At 40.4% G+C, this 21,072-nt stretch overlaps 1 protein-coding gene across 1 annotated transcript in view; it reads left to right on the top strand.

Annotated features, from left to right (window-relative positions):
- The window catches only part of LOC149317363 (aspartyl/asparaginyl beta-hydroxylase-like), a 169,012-nt gene extending 147,969 nt beyond the window's left edge, over positions 1-21,043 (top strand). The window contains exons 27-29 of the mRNA XM_089517369.1: positions 326-417; positions 3,202-3,335; positions 17,050-21,043. Of these exons, the coding sequence (XP_089373495.1) occupies positions 326-417; positions 3,202-3,335; positions 17,050-17,200 (377 nt within the window). The 3' untranslated portion in view covers positions 17,201-21,043. The remainder of the gene's footprint in view (positions 1-325; positions 418-3,201; positions 3,336-17,049) is intronic.
- The last annotated feature ends 29 nt before the right edge of the window (positions 21,044-21,072 follow it).

Genomic DNA, 21,072 nt, shown 5'->3' with positions numbered 1-21,072 from the left:
ACATTAAGGTTGTTTTTTACTGAATTGCTGCTAACTGTGAAACAGGTGGAACTAATACTGGAGGAAGGGAGAGAGGCAAAAACCAACCCTGTCCTGCTTTTAGTACCATTGATACTAGGACTATTCTTTGAAGTGCCAAGGGCAGGTCACCAAGTGGCCTTTTGCATCCATGCTCATAACACCTATCTTCTAATAAATCTTACTGAGGTAGCATTTTTCAAATCTGCTGAATGACTGGAAAATTTGAAGGTTGATTAGCATTTTGTATGTAGAATTCAAATTAGCAATACTTAATTTATTATTTTCACACTCTACTTTGCTCTAGGAAGAAAAAATGAAAATGCCTGTAACAGCGTTCCCAAAACATGTGCCTTTTTAGAACGATTCCCAGAGGCCACTGGATGCAGAAGAGGACAGGTACTAATGGGCATTCTCAGGCAGGATACAGACCAGCAAAATGTAGCATGGCGGCGGCAGCAGTAGGGTTAGGGAGCGCGCACCATTCGGACACTCCCTAACCCTAGTACGTAATAGGGTTAGCCTAGTACGAACTGGCGGCGGCAAAATGGCGGCATCCTGTCTACATGGGTGCCACTATTTTGACATGATGGACGCTGAGAGTCCACACGTCCCGGCGTCATAAAGATGTCACAAGTGCACCATTGTCCACTGCGGCTCCTTCACACAACAAAGCAAGAAGTCGGCAGACCACCCTTTTTGGGTAGTCTGTATAGCACCTCAGTCTCCCTTTAAGATTCAAATCTGGAAGTGTAAAATGGGAGTATTATCAACCTATAGCTTGGGTCCTGACTAACTGAAAGAGTGCATCTGTCTCTTCACATGAGCCTGCCCAAGTTCTGAGATCTTCTGGGAGAGATCATTCTCTCAGCCCTACCACTATCATACCCATATTTGGAAATGGGAGAAGACCTTCTTGATGGCTGCTCCGAGCAGTGGAAATCAGCAAAATTAACTAATACCAAAGGGAAAAGGGGCTGATGTTAGGGGTTATAAAATGTTACTTTTTTGCTCCAAGCAGTGCAACACCCTGTATGGGAGGCTAAGCTAGCCTCCTCTCTGCTCTCCTTGTGCCAGTAGACAGACAACCTTTATGTTTAGACAGGTTTTTTTATTTAGTTTTTGTTATTAAAGGATATATTGTACAAGGTAAGTAACAATCAAACAAACATGTGGGCCACATTTTTAGAAAGCTAAAACATGTAAGACACATACAGTAGCAAACCAGCCCAATAAATTACTGTAAGTGAGACACATACAGTAGAGAAAAAGGAGGAGGAGGAGGAAAAAACTAATCAGATTATCAGAACGGTTTTAATGGGAACAGTTGCTGAATTTATCTCATCTTTTATATTTTTCTGTTTTTAAACTGTTTTTAAATCACTGCTGTTTTTAATATGTTGTTAACAATATTATTTTTATTGGTTTTTTTTTCATCTGTTTATGATTGATTTTAACAGTACTATGTTTTATTCCTTGTAAATTGCCTTGGCTTTCATACTGGGTGAAAGACAGGATTAAAATAAAATTAAGTAAATAGAACAAGAAATGTACTAAGAATAATAAAGCTTATCATACAGGCTGTCAAAATAAGTAACAACTGATACTATTTTTAAAAAGGTGAGCAATTCAACAGATATGGTTCAGTTTACAGCATAAAGATGCTGATGTAAATCCATTTTACCTCTGTTGGGATTTTATAAACTGGGTCAGAATAGAATTTACCAGAAAAAGGTGAAATACTAGTGTCAGTTTTTATGTACAGCTCAGGATTCTCGAAAACATAAATGTACTTTGAGATAGGGTGCTCTGGAGTCAGTGTACCTATGCATCCATCAGGTTCTTTTACTCCTAAATACAAATAGGAGGCAATATAAATAATTGCCCCTCACTGTGAAGAGACATAATGAATTTACCGTATAAACTCTACTATAAGTTGACCTCATGTACATCGAAGGTAGGTTTGGGGGCCAAAAGTATGGATTTTGACATGTGGATAAGTTGAGGGTAAAACTTAGGGGCATGTAACAAAGGATCTAAAGGATGAAGCAAAGGAAAACAATGCCAAAGAACTTCCAAAAATCCAGCAGACATAACTGCTTGTGCTCACATTAATAATAATAATAAGAAGAAGAAGAAGAAGAAGATGATTTATTTCTATTCTGCCTTTTCCCGATAGGGAATCAAGGCGGATTACAATAGGTATTAAAACATCAAACAATTACAATTACAATCATGATTAAACAGGAATAGCATATCCCGACCCGACCCCCAATTATAAAAACCCAAAATAAAAACCAGTTAAAAAGAGATTAAACAATACAAGTGTTAAAAAGGAGAAAATTCCTGTTAAAGGTTGGGTAAAATAGAAAATGAGATCCAGATTCTATTTCAGAGAAAGGGGAGAAAGGTGTGTTTTTCACTGGGGAAGGAAACAGAGATAATAATATCAATAATATCAGCAAGGGGAAGGTAAACTTTCTTGTCTGAAAATCCATGTAGTTCAGATCTGGCCTAAAAATAAAGAACCACAAAAGGGAAGAATTTAACTATCAACTGATAGCACTTTAAAAGAAAACTGAGCAGAGATTCTAGTCACATGGTCTTTAGACCAGGACCCAATTATTTTTTTCACTAAAGCCCATTGTATCTCCCTTGCTCCTGCAGTCCCCCTTGTACCTTAGAAACCTCTTCTGGAAGTCTGGCAAACTCTCTTGATCAGGGTATTGATGCCATGGGAAAACTGCAGCATGAGTAGTGGATTGAAGTTCTGTTTCCACTGTCACTGGATGCTGAAGTACACAGTTGGGGCTCAACCAGTGTTTCCTACTCAGTTAACTGCAATTGGTTTCATTGTCAGGACCTAGAATTTAGATTAATAAACTGTGATTTAGCTTCAGAAACCACAGTTTGTATGAAATTAACTACAGTTACTGTTAACCATAGTCTATCTCTCCAGATAACAACAAATTGCAGCTAAACAAAATCCTGGTCACAGAGGGAGGGAAGAAATCATGACTACAAGGGTTGAAAAGCCAAGCTGGGACGCTAATATAGGAAGACATGGTAGAGTTGGGTTATGATCTTGGATTGATTTGAACATAGTTCTTTACTCCATGAAGGCTAGAATAACTGATCTTATTTTTAAAAAAAAAAAAAACCCAACTGTTCCTCTCTCTGCAGATCAAATATTCTGTCATGCATCCAGGAACTCATGTCTGGCCTCACACTGGGCCTACTAACTGTCGGCTGAGGATGCATTTAGGCTTGGTGATTCCCAATGAAGGCTGCAGGATCCGCTGTGCACAAGAAACAAGGTATCATTTTTTGTACCTATCTTCCAGGGTGTATCATGAGGGGAGCCAAATATAATGATAGTTGGTACAGGAGCCAAAGAAACAAACTCCACAGAAAGAAAGCAAAGATATAACCTGGTAGAAGGGGAGCACATCCATTCTTTTAATGGTAAAGCCCCAGCAACCCCATCAGAATTTGATTAAGGCACAACAGATGAATAAAATATTGCCTGGTTGACAACGTTTATTATAATGCAGGGTGTGTAGCTAGTATTGTCAGGAGATTGCTGGACATGGTTTGCAATTGGTTCGGTGAGGGAGAGTGAGGTGAGGCTTTGTTAAGTGGGGCTCCCATTGGAGTAGTGTGGGGCAAGGGGAGATATAGCGGTAGGAGAGTGGAGTCATATGGTAAGGGAAGGCGGGATCGATGTGTAATATCTATCCCACCTTCCATCCACTCTCCTAGCCAAAGAGGTCTGAGGGTCAGTCCAACTGTACCACAAACCCTGTCTCTGCTCCTGTGCAATGCCAGGTCTGTTAAGAACAAGTCCCACATAATATATGATCTTGTGGAGGATAAGAACTGTGACCTGGCTTGCATTACTGAGACCTGGCTTGGGCCTGAGAGTGAAGCGGTGTGGGCACAGGCCCTCCCTGCCGGGTACTCAGTTAAGGACCAGATCAGGGTAAGTGGGCGGGGGGGGGAGTTGCCTTGATCTATAAGAACACCCTTTCCTTGACCAGGAACTATGTCCGCCAGACAGACTATATCGAGTGTATATACCTGACCCTGAAGGCCAAGGACAGGTTAGGGATTCTGTTGGTCTACAGGCCACCCCGTGCGCTAACTGACTCCCTGGCTGAGCTGACACAGCTGGTCTCGGAGCTGGTGATGGAGTCCCCCAGGCTTCTTGTCCTGGGAGACCTCAACATCCCCTTTGAGGCCGGTCATGTTCTAACTGGTGTGGCTCGGGAATTCATGGCTACCATGACTGCCATGGGCCTGTCCCAACTGGTCACAGGGACCACGCATTCTGCCGGTAATACACTCGATGATGTCTTCTGTACGGACATGGAGTCTCCGTGGGCAGAGGTAACTAATATCTCTCCCCTGTCATGGACGGATCATTTCTTGGTCGAGGCTAGTGTCAAGGCTACTACCCAGATCCCCCCCTGGGGGTGCCGGACCAATTAGAATGGTCCACCCTCAAAGGTTGATGGAACCCAAAAGGTTCCAGGAAGTCCTAGAGGGTTATTTGATTGGAACTGACGGCGATTCTGTTGATGCCCTGACTAACACCTGGGATACTGATCTCTCCAGGGCTATACACAGTATCACTCCCAAGTGTCCTTTCCGGCCTGCTTCCAATAAAAAGCCCTGGTATACGGAAGACCTCAGGGCAAGGAAGCGGGCTGCGCAACGACTAGAGCGCAAATGGCGGACACACCAGGACTTAGCCGACAAGACACTCCTAGAGTCTCATTTGAAGGCCTATGGAGTGGCAATAGGTGCACCCAAGAATTCGTTCTATGCTGCACGTATTGCGTCCGCGGAGTCGCATCCGGCAGAGCTGTTCAGGGTTGTGAGAGAGCTCACTCAATTGGCTCCCCCCCTGAACCCGCTATTGGAGCCATCAAAAGCCTGCTGTGACGAGTTTAACAACTTCTTCGCGGATAAAATCTCTCGGCTAAGAGCTGATCTTGACGCTGTTATTGGTTCAGAACCAAGAGTAGAGGCGTCCAGTGCTTCCGTGGACCCAGTTATACTGGATCATTTTGAGTCTGTAAGTACCGAGGATGTAGACAAGATCCTCAGCAGTGTTAGGAAGACAACTTGCTCTCTCGATCCCTGTCCTTCATGGCTGGCAGTTCAAGGGGGGACGGCGATAACTGAGATGTTGCGCCATATTGTCAGTTCTTCTCTCAGGGAGGGCCCTTTGCCATCTAGTTTAAAAACGGCCATTGTAAAACCTTTATTAAAAAAGCCCTCCCTTGACCCCCTAATTCGAAATAATTATTGGCCGGTTTCACTGCTGCCATTTTTAGGGAAGGTGATCGAGAGAGCGGTTGCCTTCCAGCTACAGAGGGTCTTGGAGGATACGGATTATCTGGACCCATTTCAAACTGGCTTCCGGGCAGGCTATGGGGTTGAGACTGCCATGGTCGCCTTAGTCGATGATCTCCGTCTGGGCATGGACAGGGGTAGCGTGTCCCTGTTAGTGCTCTTGGACATCTCTGCGGCCTTTGATACCATCGACCATGGTATCCTTCTGGATCGCCTGGGGGAGTTGGGTATTGGGGGCACTGCTTTGCAGTGGTTCCGCTCCTACCTCTCAGGCAGATTCCAGATGGTGGAGCTGGGGGACTGTCGTTCCGATAAGAGGGCCCTTACATCTGGGGTCCCTCAGGGAGCGATCTTGTCCCCTATGCTGTTTAACATTTACATGAAGCCGCTGAGAGAGATCATCTGGAGACACGGGGCGCGGTGTTATCAGTACGCTGATGACACCCAAATAGTCTTCTCTGTGTCTCCGACTGATGCAGTGACTAAGGACGGCATCTCTCCACTCACTGCCTGTCTGGAGTCAGTAATGGGCTGGATGAGGGAAAATAGACTCAACCTGAATCCAGGGAAAACGGAAGTACTTGTAATAGGCTCCCCCGGTCCCGGGAAGGATATTTGTCCACCTGTCCTGAACGGGGTCACACTCCCCTTGAAGGACACAGTTCGCAGTCTGGGCGTGCTTCTGGACTCGTCGCTCCACCTGACTCCTCAGGTGGATGCGACAGTTAGAGGCGCCTGTTATCAGCTTCGGCTGATATGCCAGCTGCGACCCTACCTGGGTCGGGGGACCTTGAAACAGTGGTACACGCACTGGTAACCTCTCGACTTGATTTCTGTAATGCGCTCTACATGGGGCAACCCTTGTACCATACTCAGAAGCTACAGTTGGTTCAGAATATGGCAGCAAGGCTGGTCACTGGCAGCTCCAGGGCCAGCCACATAACACCTATATTGAAAAACCTGCCATTGGCTGCCAATTCACTTCCGGGCACAATACAAGGTGTTGGTCGTTACCTATAAAGCCCTAAATGGCTTGGGCCCAGAGTACTTGGAGGATCGCCTCTCCCCATATAATCCGCCCCGCACTCTCAGGTCAGGCGGGAGACAACTTTTGAGAGTTCCTAAGGTGAGATACGCAGCGTCTGCGCATAGGGCTTTTTCTGTTTCGGCTCCGCGGACTTGGAACTCTCTCCCTGACGAGCTCCACTTGGCCCCCTCCCTTGAGTCCTTTAAGAAAAATCTCAAGACTCACCTCTTCCGCCAAGCTTTCCCCCTCATGTCCTAATTGATATTCTCTCCTGTGTATTGTCTGAATTGTTGATTGGAATTGTTTATTGCTTTTTACTGGTTTTAATTATATGATTGAATGATGGATTTTAAATGATGTATTGCGATGTTTTAGATGATGTATTGTACTGTTTTAATATGGGGGATTGTCGTTGGTACATCTGTATTTTTATTATGTTGTAAACCGCCGTGATTGAAGGAACGGCAGTATATAAATAAAGTTTCATTCATTCATTCATTCATTCATTCATCTCTTCTTTTCACAACTTCCAGATGCAAAGCTCACTTGTAGTTTTCAGTTATTCATAAATATGAGACAACAAATCAATCTGTCAGAGTCTATCAATTCAGAGACATTTCACATCAATATCATATTGTATGTGCCTTTAGGATTTTCGTATCATGGGAAACACACTTTTCATGGGATTATTCCCTAAAATCAGCACCACTATTCATTTACAAGAACATCAAAGTCCCAACCTTCCAAATATACCAGTAGCATAGTTTACATTATTTAAAAATATTAGAGATGGATGAAACTCTCCTTTTCTGTTTCCATTGTTTATTATTTTTCCAAGCTTAAATTTATTTTACCTTCTTTTTTCAAATTTGTTAATAGTAAGAGTAAAAACTATTCATGCTCAGCCCTCTATAGAAAGATTTTCGGGGGTTGTACTGTTAATGGTATAATTATGTTAAACAGGTATCCTTGGCCACATCTGTTATCTAAAACCTAGATTTTTTTTTCAGCTTAAGCTTTAAGAAGTGTAATATTCATTTGGCAACTTCTTTGGAATCTAGAAGTACAAGCAAACCTGTGTATGCCTTCTCAAAATTAAGAGCCATTGGACTTACTCTGAGATAGACAAATATAGGACTGCAGCTCAAGGCGGCCTTAAGAGTATGAGAAAACTGCCTAAACCAGTCACAATACTGCTGTGCAGTCTGCAAGTCCCACCAAGGCTGTTATGGCATTCTAATCTTCATCTTGTAGAAACAGGCAGCAGCTGGGGGTAACCATCATTTTTGTAACAGGCCATGAAGAGATGTTTTCTAGGTTATCAGAAAATAGGCAAAAAAAAAAAAAAAAAAAAAAAAAAAAAAAAATCATCAGTTTCTCATGTGGTTGCTACTGCTTTGGCCAGACTTTTGGGCTCTTGCCAGTGTATACATCAGGTAAATATAGGCCCAAAACAGATGGGCAGGAAAGAGTGGCTTCCAGCCGGCTAGGGAAAACCAGTTGTAAAAGGAGCAGAAAAATCTGCTTTTGCTGACATCCCGTTTGGGACCACAGCATAGCCCAGATCAGGTCCAGGCCCATGCAGTTGCCATGGTCCCTTGCTGATCGGGATGGGAGTAGGCTCTGGCTGCTCCTTTTGTTCCATCTGCATGACCCCATAGTTCCACAAATGTTAGTCTGGCAGCCATTCCATCATCTCTAATTATCAACAAAAATAGTTGCTTCAAACATTACAAAAGCTGTTCAAACTAGGGATGGACAGAATATTCATAAGTATTCACTCCAAATTTGAAATACAGGTTTCCCAAGAAATGGGAAATTCCATCAGGAAATAATAGACCATTGAAAATTTTATGACATTTTCTTCTAGTATTTGAATGCCTCAAATGGTGCTGGAGGAATTACGCAAAAAATAAATCCACCTATTTTTTTCTGCAATACAATTCATGCACAACACTTTGGAATGTTTGAATGTGGGGAAAACACTGCAGAAGAATATTTTCTCTCACAGCAGGGAGAAGACTGCTATAAGCATTCATCTTCATATGTGAGGATAAACTGTCAAGGATTTACATTCCTAGGTGGAACTGGGTTGCTCAGAGAACTGATAACGAAATGTAGAGTTTATCCCTCCCCCTTCCAGTGACTGTTATGTGTTAAGAGATGGGGAGGAAAGGGAGTCAGTACCATTTAGACAACTTTTCTGATCAGTTATGTGGTTATATCATATTAGTTCAAAGTGAACAGGTACTTACCACTTTCAGTTGATCTCGAATGCATCTTAATGTGAACTGAAACCTTTGTGGCATTCTGCAGTCCTGCTGATCACTTAATTTTAGGTAAAAATTCTCTAGAACTCCCTTGAAGGGAGGACAAGTGAATTCTGTGCTGGGAGACAAGGACACAGAGACAGGCTTGTGGTGTCCAAGGTGCTGAAGCAGACTTTAATTGGATGGTATTGTTTCACCTCTACCCCATTTTCTTATTGATGTTTCTTGTTTGATGTTTGTATTAAGATGCAGTTTTGTTTGATGAGTTTAAATGTTTTAATTACAGTGCTGTTATTTTATTTGTGTTCTTCTATCTTGTTGTTAGTCACCTTGAGCACTAATTATAGTAGAAATAAAAACCATGATTGTCTAGTCATGTCCAACTGTAGAGGGCAGTGCTCATCTCTGTTGCTTAGCCAAGGGAGCCAGCAATGTCAGAGACAGCTCCATGGTCATGTGGCCAGCATGACTGCATGGAATACTCTTATCTTCCCACTGATGTGGAACCTATTGATCTACTTGCACTTTTACATGTTTTCGAACTCCTAGGTAAGCAGAAGCTGGGACTAGTGACAGGAACTCAGTCCATCACGTGGTGCTTGGGCCTTGAACTGCTGTCTTGCCAACCTTGCGACCGTCAGAGTCAGCATCTTAACAACAGGGCATTAAATTAATATGTTAGGAATTTAGAGCAGGCTACAGAATCACATCACATGCAACCTCTGCCTATTCTCTCTTTTCTAGAGCAGAGATTTCTTCCAATGGGTTGAGCCATGTCAGAATCCAATAGAGTTAAATAGACAGTGACATGAACTACTGCTAAGGCTAACCAGACTTACTGCTACACAGTCCAAGTTAAGGAGGAACCTAACCAGTTCTAATTGTACTGAAAGTAGCTGCTGTAACAATGGTTGCTACAAACTCTGCCTGGTCAATTTGCAGTTACAAGAGTGGGGATGACAGGAGAGAGCAAAAAACGCCCTGCAGCCACTCCTGATTGCTTTAATAATTGGCAGTATTACACTGGCCCATGAATGAATGAGCAATTATCTCTCCTCTGGTAGTACCTTAATATAGTTGTGTGTTTGCATGAAGGCTACTGCTGAGAAATAGAAAATCTAGAATAGTCAGCATGAGACCTTTTGTAAACCCCTAAATTCATTATAGTGTATTGTTACAGATCTACTCATCTTCTTGTTTATAATTTTGCCATTTGTTGAATTTTAATAGCTGGGAGAAATTTGTTACAGATATGCCTGTTTTCCTTATGTAAAATGCAAAATGTTGGCAAATAATAACATAAACTGCATTGCAGGATGAATATTGTAAGTGTATCCTCTGATCAGTGCAGACATAGGAATCAAAGAGATGCCAGCTATATTCTTGAAACAACTGTGATAACTCTCTTGCAAGAACTAATAATACTAGCCACAATATCATGGGTTCATATACCTGCTCACCCTCAGTGTAATATATACTATCAAATACCAGCAATGTCCTTGTGTATTTGACATACAGCCAATAGGCCAGTCTCATTGGAAAACAATGAACCAGGGCCAAACATTCCAGAAACCCAGGAACGTGTTTTCCCTATTCAGGGCCATCATAGTTCATACAGTGTGCCCTTGTTTTATGTTGGGGATCCATTCTGGACACACACACACCCCCGCATAAAACAAAAAACGCATATGCTCGAGCCCCATTACACACAGTGCACATGAACCACAGGTGCACACACCATTGTTTCTTCCAGCGCACAGCGCCAGAAGAAGCAACACTGCTTTCATAGCATATAATGTGCCCATGTATGATGCGGGCGCACTGTATTACCCATGGAAATGCAAACTAAACTAAACCAAATTATTAAAGCAAAACACTTCTGGCTTTGATTTTTGGGTGGGTGGGTTTATTGTAAAATTTCTTGGGATTTCTAGGAGCAGAAAATATGGGGGGGATTTGTCAATATATTGCAGGTAGGGGGCTTAAGGAAACAAAAATAACGACTACAGATAACTTTAAAGTAGACAGTGAAGACAATGAAATAGTTCGAGATTTTCCATACCTTGGTTCAGTCATTAACCAGAGTGGAGACTGCAGCCAACAAATCAGAAGACTAGGGTATATCCTTGAATATTAAAATTAGGATGGTCTGTGCCATCCTATTCCCCATTTTTATGTATGATTGTGAAAGCTGGACAGTGAACAAAGCTGAAAGGAAGAAAATCAACTCATTTGAGTTGTGGTGCTGGAGAAGAGTTCTGTGGATACTGTGGATGGCTAAAAAGACAAATAAATGGGTCTTAGAGCAAATCAGGCCTAAATCATCTCCCTATAATACAAGATGACTAAATTGAGGCTGTTGTACTTTGGCTATATCATGAAAAGACATGACTCAGTAGAAAAGATAATAGTGGTTGGTAAAGTGGAGGGTAGTAGGAAAAAAAGAAGACTGCACTCCATATGGATAGACACAATCCTAAATCTGCAAGACTTGAGCAGAGCTGTTGAGGACAGGGTGACTTGGAGGTCTTTCGTTCATGGAGTTGCCATGAGTCGAAGCAACAAAAAAGAGGGCTTCACAACATTCAGAAAACCTATCTGGGATGAATGTGGACCACAGGCCAAGCTTTATCCATTTTTGGAATAAATGTACACAGATTTGACATCAGAAATTGCAATGTTATAAAACCAACAGAGGAACAATTTCATCTCTCAGAACAAGGGAGATTATTACATGGGGAAAAAGACATCCTTGTCTCATCCCTTTCCCGTCCTTATCGCATGATCACAAAAAGATTTTCAGATGACATTGCACTAATCCAGTAATTGTCCCATCATTGAACCACAATTGACCGTGATAGTGGGAAAGACATTGTTGTTGTTGTTGTTGTGTTTATTTATATAGTGCCATAAATTTACATGGCACTTTAGAGACATCATCAATTCACCATTAAAACCTGCCAATGTCATACAGTCATGCTTATCCTGTTATTGTCCCATCATTGAAGTGGAATTATCCTGTCATTTTGTATTAACGGGAGTTCACGTTAATACAATTCCACTTAAATGACAGGACAAAGCACAACGTCTCTGAAACATTTTCACACAATTGTGATAAAGATGGGATAAGGATGGGAGAGTGATCTGTTTCACTCCCGACTCTATCCAGTCCCCATGTGATACTCTCCAAGGTGTCTCAAAGTTCAGAGAGACAGTCCAGTGGGGAACAGATGCATGGGTTCATTTCTCCTCTATTGCTTGCATGAGGAAACAGGCTTTTAACAGGGCTACAGGGCTTAACTAATGTACTGTAAGATGTCTGTTACTACTGAATTACTGTTTGTTAATTATCACTACCTATTGATGTAATTATCACCCTACTGACGACATCCTCCACCCAGACAACTATCCTCCCAGCTAATCTGTAGCAGTACTCAATGCATCTGATAAAGCGGCATGCTTTCCACAAAAGATTATGACTAATCATTTTTATAGTATTTTAGATGCCAAAATTAAATCCTATGTTGTTGTTTTTCTAGAACTTTTTGTAGAAATTTCTCTACTGATGAGTGTGTGAATTGTTCATATGTCTCTGAAAACTGCAGGTTATTCAGGAATTTGGTCAGATTAGATTGGATCAATTCCTCTTTACCTTAAAAAATTATCACTGGAATTTAGTAGTTTCTCTTATCACTATAAAAGTGCTTCTTTTAGTACCTTTAAATTCAAAACCAGACTCTTGGAGTATCACTTGAGTTGTTCTGAACAATAAGACATATTAGAGCCTACAATCAGAAAACTGAAAACTAGAAAATATTACAATGTTTTTACATTTTTAAAAAGTGCTTCAGTGGCTAGTGAAATACTGTATCATTCTTGTGCAAAAAATATTGGACTGTGATACAGTAGTGTGTCATTGCTGTTGTGATATTGCACTTCTTTGGCTTTCCTGTGCACTTCAGTATAGCAGTGTATTGGGTTAAAGACTGTGCAACCTCACATCATGATGTGTAGCCATTTTACTAGTGTGTGTGTGTGTGTGTGTGTGTGTGTGTAATGGTGTGCATTTGTGTGTGTAATTTATACAGTTTTTAGGTTAGTTGAATTGCTTTTAAATTTTTATTGTAACGTTTTTAAAATGCTTTTCACCCATAAGTCCCCTTGGGTCCCTTTCTAGGAGAAAGGCAGCATGCAAATGCATTGAAATAAATACATAAATAATAGTTTAAATAGCTGTCTTTTATTCTTGATCATTATAGTACTATATTGTTTTTCACTATACAGTATTTTACTTTAGCCAAATTATCAACCAAATTATGCAACACTATGAGCTTATTTGAAAGCAGGCGTGTTTTAAGGCAGGTTAGCAGAATCTTTGGCCTTCCAGAAGTTTTGGACTTCAATTCCTGGCAACCCCAATCGTCATGGCTGATGGTCAGGGATTATAGGCACTCTACTCCAAAACAATTGGGGGACCAAAGGTCCCCTGTCGTTAAGATAATGCGTCTCAAATGAAATGCCCAAGCCAAGAACTGTGGTATTATTTCCTTAAATCCTTTCTTTTAATTGCTTCTTCTGTTTTATTGCTCTCTCCTGAATTTCCTTCAGTTCTTTAAGTCTTTGTGTCTGCAGCATTTAAAGCTCAGTTTTGTTCTCATCAGAGATTAATTGTAGAGACTATGCTATTGCATCCAGCCATTGCTGTAAAATTAGGGCAAGTACTATGTCGAGACGAGTGATTGCTGCACTTGCTAATTGATCTGTGCTTTAGTAAAGTAATACTTGAATTGGGAATTGAGGGTTTTGGTAAAAGAATCTGAACTTAACTTTCAAAGTAGCTGCTAATCATGGAGGGATAAAGAGATTTTCAGGATGCTCCTAAAGCAGGACTGTGAAATGCTTGATCCTCTAGATTTTGTTGGACCACAACTCTCATCAGTGCTTTCCCAACAGTGCCAATGGTGAGACGTACTAGGAGCTGTAGTTCAACAATATGAGGAAGGGCATATGTTCCCGCCTCCTCAATATTTATGGAAATTTGCAGCATGGTTGAGCCTCAGTGTGGACCCAGAGAATTGCAAAACAGATTTCGTCTAAATTCTCAGCCCTCCCTAGGATCCACTATTTCGGCTCAAGCAGCTACAGCATTCCTCTGCTATTGTACCTTTGAATTCACTTTAGTCAGTATCTGCAGCTGCTTAGAAGGACTTCTCCAGGGAGGCTTGAGAATACTGGGAGGTGGACAGGAGAGGACAGTGCTGTCCAGTGACTCTTCAAACGGAGGCTGGATGGCCATCTGTCGGGGATGCTTTGATTTGGATTTCCTGCATGGCAGGGGGTTGGACTGGATGGCCCGTGCGGTCTCTTCCAACTCTATAATTCTGTGATTGATTTAAAAGATCAGCAGTTTACTATCTGAAAACAGTTTGTAGAATTATTTAATATAGAAATGCAAAAGTGAGCAAGTTTAGCTTCTGTTGCCAAATCAGAGACAAAGAGAGGGCTTTAGGCAGTGAACCCAGTAACACAAACACACATGTTACTGTAATTCAAATAGGCAGAACTTTATTGCTTACAGGTCTGAGAATCTCGGGCAATGGATTCAGGCATTGTCCAATCCACCTGCCAAATAGTAACCCCAAACCTTAGGCCACCTGTTGGGAACCTTGGTATAGCATCAGCTGCTCAGACCTTGGTAAAGTTACTTTTTGGCACAAAACTCTGGTTCTAATAATGTAATCCTGAAATGTCCAGAATCAAAGTTTTACATCCAAAAAGTATCTTTACAAAGCTCTGATGCAGGAAATAGTGGATTATCATAATGAGAGCACAATATCAAGTTTATTATAAAGATAATTATCTGGTATGGAAGCACAAGACTGTGTTTTTATGATTCCATAGAAGCCTAGAGGCCTAATTTAATGCTAAGAGGCTAGAGACATTACTTAAATATTTATCCTAACCATCCAAGAACAGTATGATTTTACTCCTTGATTTTGATTAAAATATTTTAATGAACTACTGATTCTTTTAAAAGTGCAAAAGGACCTTTTTGGAAAACAATAAATGGCTGTGAAATGTTATACTACTCCCTGATGCTACTTGTTAAGATCAAATTTTGTTGCTTACCAATTTGTACCCAAGAATTAAGGCCCAAACAAATGGACCAAACAGAGCAGCTTCTGGCCCCTTTGGGGACGTAGTTTAGATGAGAGACGCTCTGGAAGCAGCCCCTGAAGCAATGTCTCTAGCCTCTTAGCATTAAATTAGCTTTATAGGCTTCTGTGGACCCAAAGCCACCAGCAAAAGGAGCTAATTTAATCCACTCCTGCCAGTGGCCTGTTTGGGACCATAGCTGCAGTCCGCTTCAGGGGCGAGCTGGCCAGTCACCACAGACCAGGAGCAATCACCAAAGGAGTGGCCAGAAATCACTCCTTCTGAGCCGTCTGCTTCGGCCCTAAGATAATATTTTGAGAACTGGGGAAGTTTCCTTGATTTTATTGAGCTAAGTTGAATGAAAAAAAGAGATTTTTTTTGTGGGTTTTTCGGGCTATGTGGCCATGTTCTAGAAGATTTTCTTCCTGACGTTTCGCCAGCATCTGTGGCTGGCATCTTCAGAGATTGAGAATTCCCATATTACTTTTTCCTGATTCAGAAAGAACATTCATCCATTGACAGTTCATGTCAATTGCAATCCCTTTTTTGTTTGTTTTTTGTTTTTTGATGTGGTTCTCTGAAGATGCCAGCCACTGATGCTGGCGAAACGTCAGGAAGAAAATCTTCTAGAACATGGCCACATAGCCCGAAAAACTCACAAAAAAACATGGATGCCGGCCATGAAAGCCTTCGACTTCATGAAGAAAAGAGAATTTATAACTGCAATGCAAATTGCTAGCTTGAAACACAATAGCATTTCTCTTCAACAAAATAAACTGATAATAACAGATCTAATATATCATGGGGGGAAAGATATTCAGGCCTACATTAGTTTCAAAAATACATTAGTTGATTATATTGTTCAATAACAAAGAAGCATATATTCTGCAAAAATTAAGAATTCCCATATTACTTTTTCCTGATTCGGAAAGAACATTCATCCATTGACAGATCATGTTAATTGCAGTCCCTTTTTTGTTTGTTTTTTGTTGTGGTTTTTATTTCTTGCGTTCACATATACTAATCTTAACAGGTTACATTGTTATCTGGTACCACTTTATTTTCTCCAATATTTGTCAAAATGGATGATTGGGTTTCTTAGTCTTCCTCACAGAAATGACTTAATTAACTTGTTTTAGAAAATTAAATTTCTCTTACTTACTGTTCTCCCCATATTAATATTGGTTGTTTCTTTTGTTTTATCTCAGTGTGTGTGTGGACCCAGTGATTTCCAGACTTTTGGAAGGGGCAGAGTAGTTTTGAAAATTTGGGGGGGGGGGCTTGTTTCAGGATCAGTTAATAAATTTGTTGTTCTTACTCTACAAATCTGAGTACATGTCTGATTTAATAATCAGCCTATTTATCCAGATTCATGGGAATCATGGGCTTATGGCCAATCAAACATTGTAGTCTTTAAAGTGCAGCAAGACTTGTTGCTTCTGCTGCAGAAACCTTACCTGGGCAGCTCAAATGAAAATTGTAATAACCACTGTCTAGTATCTGTAAAACACCATGGTTTTCTAAACTGTACTGCAGCCTATCCACCAGACACCTGGGTGGCCACATCTTGAGAAACTCTGTGATACAATACCTGGAAATGGGGGGAAATAAATAATGTTTAATGAATAAGAAATCCCATCAGATGTAGCTTTATATATTTTTTCCCATCAGAAAAGCATCCTTCAGCCATCAGTTGTTACTTGCTCTGTCAAAGATTCTGCATTGGTACAAACTGTAATTCTACTGCACATTTTATTATAGGTCTGTACTTGTTGCATGATCATTCTTTCTTCCCAAACCAACAGGATGATGCAGGGCTGAAGTACTGTGGTACTTCAGAATGAGGCTGCTCATTTCAGGGCAGTGTAATAACCAACATATATTTTTCTTCCAGAATGGTGCCGTGGTTAGATAAACCTTTCTGCTTTGAGTCCTTAAGAAAGGACTGAGTTCCTGCACCATGGTGGAGACCATTTTTCTCCTCCTCCCTTGCTGCTTCATAATAAAACTGGAGCTGCTACAATAGCACTTCAGTTTCATTTTTTAGCCCATTTGCAGCTGTGTTTTTCCTGCTGGGGTGGTGGTGGTGGTGGTGGTGGTTGGAGTTGAAGGGTGGGTGTGGAATAAAATCACTGCATTCACTGTGTCCTCTAGGCCACATTTTCCTTGCTCCAACCCTAGAGGCAGCAAATAAAAATGACTTGTTTTGTCTTTCAGGTTCTGGGAAGAAGGAAAGGTTCTCATCTTTGACGACTCTTTTGAACATGAGGTGTGGCAAGATGCTCAGGCTTATCGCCTGATATTCATTGTGGATGTTTGGCATCCAGAGTTAACACCACAACAGCGGCGCACCCTTCCAGCCATTTAAGCATGAAGTTTGAAGCTTTCGTTTTTTTGAGGTCCAGATTTTTTGCTGGGAAAAGCACCATGGTAAACCAAAAGTGAAAGTGAACTGAATGAAGAAATCCATATATGGATTTTAAAGCTTCCTCTTCTGTGTATTATACCATTACCATTACAGCACTGATCTTTATAATTCTGTGTTCATGCTGCAAGTACAGATCTCTGTATTTTATCAGCCAAAGAGTGTCTCATGCCATGCTTCAGACTAATATGTATGCAAGTGTCAGTCTTTTGTTATGCCTGTTATGCCTGTTAGGCAAACTTTTGGTGTTCTAGTTGTCTGGGCACTATACTAAAGGTAGTTCTTCAAACATAAAGGACAAAGATTTCCTGACAAGGAAGGGTTATGTAGCAGCAGTGCACAGTGGATTGTGCCTGACATATCTATCCTTGCAAGCACACCTGTATGCATTTAGGACATGCAGTGGAAATTTGTAGTACAGTGTCTAAATTTAAAACAGTGGACTTAAAGTGTGAACTGTAGATAGTGTGAGTGAATGGTTTTATATTGTGTTTTTTAGAAAGGGTATTTTTCTACCACAACGATATAGACATTTGTTTTGCTCTTTATGAACCACTTTTGTAATTTTCCTTGAATTTCTTTTGTAAAAATAGCATCTCCTACAATGTTAACAAGAACGAACCTTCACAAGCAGCTCTCCAGTGTACTGACTATGGCTTTCTCCTTCCAATTGGGATGAAAAATGCCAATTTCCTTTCTTCAGTTCCTGGTTAAGAGTGTTTATAACCTAGCACTGATATGTGTAAGAGCCAGTGTGGTGGAATGGTTTGAGTGTTGGACTACAACTCTAGAAATCAGGGTTCAATTCCCCACTTGGAAAACACACTGGATGACCTTGGGTGAGTCACACACTCTCAGCCCCAGAAATCTCTGTGATAAGGTCACTTTAGGGTTCATATGTCAGAAATGACTTAAAAGCACACAATAATAGCAATAAACAATTAATACCTGTGTTTATTTCTAACACTGTCATTAAAGCCGTACTGAGTGGCATGGAGACTTTCAATTATATATAGCTTTTGCCTTCAAGTTTTCTATGCAGTAAAAAGCCTTTCATTTCAATAGGAATTACACAAACACTGATTAAGGGGCTGTTCTGTGATGGAGTAAGTTTTGGAGCCATTTTGCTCCAAAAATGGTTTGTCATGACATTTCTATTATGTTCTTAACTGTGGCCAATTTTTGATTTTACATGAATGTAAACTACTGGAATTTACCCAGCGTGTGTGAAGTGACAACCACATGCTTCTTGTAGGGAGCCACAGAAAAAAATGGTGGAAGAACAAACGTTCATATTACCAACAGGCAGTGACTTTTTCTGGTGCACTTGTAGTCAGACAGTGACTGCCAGACTCTGCCTATTCACACTTCAGAGCCTAGAAAGGTTCTGTTGGGAAACAGAACTCCCAGGATCCTCAGCCAACATCTCCAGAAAATTCTAGGAGTTATAATACCAAAAAATAACATTTCCAAAATGCAGCAAATGTTTTGTGGTATGAAAAGTACCAGATCTTTCAGTTTCTACTTAGGAGTGGTGGACTGGGACCTAGCAAATGAGATCAGGCATTCCAGCAAATTGGGATAGATTTTTTAAAATTTATGTCTAAAAATATAGCTGATTCCTATGAGCAATTCCCTGTTCATGATCAAAATGTGTATAATAGTTAATGATCTCATGAAGAGATATATGCCAAATTAGGCATTGGATGAGTTTTGTAGAACTGTACATTTAGATTGAGAAAATAGATACAATGCGCCCATGTCATACACGAATGCGCTTTATGCGGCTTTCAGCATACACTGAAAGCCACGTGGGGAGAAGGGGCAGAGCATCTCATAGGGATGAAATGGGTGTGCACATGTGGTGTGCACGCGCTGCCGCATCATCACACCACCGCGTGCACGAGGCCCATTAATTTAAATGGGGCTCAAGCATAGGCGGTATTTGCTTTATGTGGGGGAATCCAGAACGGATCCCCCGCATAAAGCAAGGGCGCACTGTACTAAGATAATACTAAGAGAAAAAAATATTAACTATTAGCTTCTACTACTATCAGAAAATCTGATGGTTTGTATTTCATCATGATTGAATCAAGGAATTTTGAAAATATATTCAAATGGAAACAGTCCCAATGCAGAATGCATATAAATAGCTCTCTTTTTAAAGTGCAAACTGAAAACCTGAATAAGTGTTTGCTGTTGCATTTGGAAAAACCCCAGGCTACATTTTCCTGTAACACTAATTGGTTTAATATTTGCATGAAAACAAGTCTTCCAAGTAGCAGAGATGTGTGACTGGCAAACAGAAATCACACTAAATGTGCACCTACCAGTATATTGCTGTCCATTATGTTCTGTTGAATATCATGCATCAAATTCGGGTGCCTTCAATGTGGCACTGTGAATTTTCTATCTGTATGTTAACAGCTTTAACACTAAGATTGCTTATAGATTTTTCAGTGGAATCAAAGAACCAAAGTGCTTGTCTCCATGAGCTGTGGCTGCTGGAATAACCAAGCCTTATATAAAACCCTTGCAAAACTGCTTACAAATATGTACTGTGTGTATATGACTCAACCTTGACTTTTCTTCTTATAATTCTGCCACATTTCTGTATGAAAATGCTAATGGAAGGGAACACTTTTAAAAGACATCTGCAAGGAACCTCACTCAAACCTTGGCAAAAGCTGGATTCCTTAAAGGAAGAACTTTCTTTTTATTTTGGTCAGATCATTCAGGATATAGGATTACTGCAATTTAAGATTTATTGTTTGAGTTGAAATTGCTAAGTTGGATGTCAATGGATGTTTTCCCATAATACTTATGAAAATATTTTTTTACTTTGAAAATAAATTACACAGATCTTTAGCTAAGATTTTAATACTTGTTGCAACCTTTCTCAAGATTTACAATGCATTTGGTCATCATTTCAAGAGAGTATAAAGTCCATGGTAGTAGAAGTGAAGGTTAAATACAGCATACCTTTTCCTACAACAGACACATTCGTTAAAAACTCATTTCTTTCTCTTATGAATCATGAGCAGCTTTAATTGTTGGCCCCTGCAACAAAGGGTTAGCAAATAAAGCAGGTTTTGACCAGCATAAGTAATAGACCACAGTAAACAATATAATTGGAGACCCTGTATTTCACTGAGAAAAGCCAAAGTCTTGTCTTAAATGTTACTGGTTTTATAGAACTTCTTTTATACAAGAGAGACTAAGTTCAATATTTATTTGGCCATCAGGGACAATAGAAACTATAGCTAAATTATATTGTCTTTGCAGAAGCTCTGTACAAGCAACATCCTTAGCTCTAAACAAGATTTTAACAGTTCCTGGAAAATACTTCTAAAAAGATGACAGTAACACATTATGGTTTGATTCATTACAAATGAGTATGGCTAAATGAGTGATCTTGTTGCTTCTGAACATCAGCTACAAGTTAAATAGCCATCCTTAAGACAACAAGTTAACCACTCTCTGCTTAAGGCTTAAATGTACTGTTTGACTAAGGTTTGGCAAATAACTGTTACATACAGCTGTAAAATGTGACTAACATGTTTCTAGCTAATTGAGAATGTTAACTAATATGTTTCCACCTATTCGAGGAAAATAAAGCCACAGCAAAAACAATTTCATAACAGTGGAATCTTTTTTATTATTACAGTATTAGCTATTTTCATTTCAGTGTAGGAATGGGCTTTGTTTTTGCAAATCGAGCAAAGAGAGGAATAGCAAACTGATCTTTGGCATTTCAGTTGTACATTTTCCCCCTTTTCTTCTTCCACAGTTCCTTCTAATGGAGGAATATTGAA

Source organism: Sceloporus occidentalis, unplaced genomic scaffold (assembly GCF_023333645.1).
Source record: "Sceloporus occidentalis isolate IW3139 unplaced genomic scaffold, rSceOcc1.0.p SCAF_3, whole genome shotgun sequence".
NCBI lineage: Eukaryota > Metazoa > Chordata > Lepidosauria > Squamata > Phrynosomatidae > Sceloporus > Sceloporus occidentalis.
Note: the sequence above shows the minus strand (reverse complement) of the source record. Positions and strands in the feature narration are given on the sequence as shown.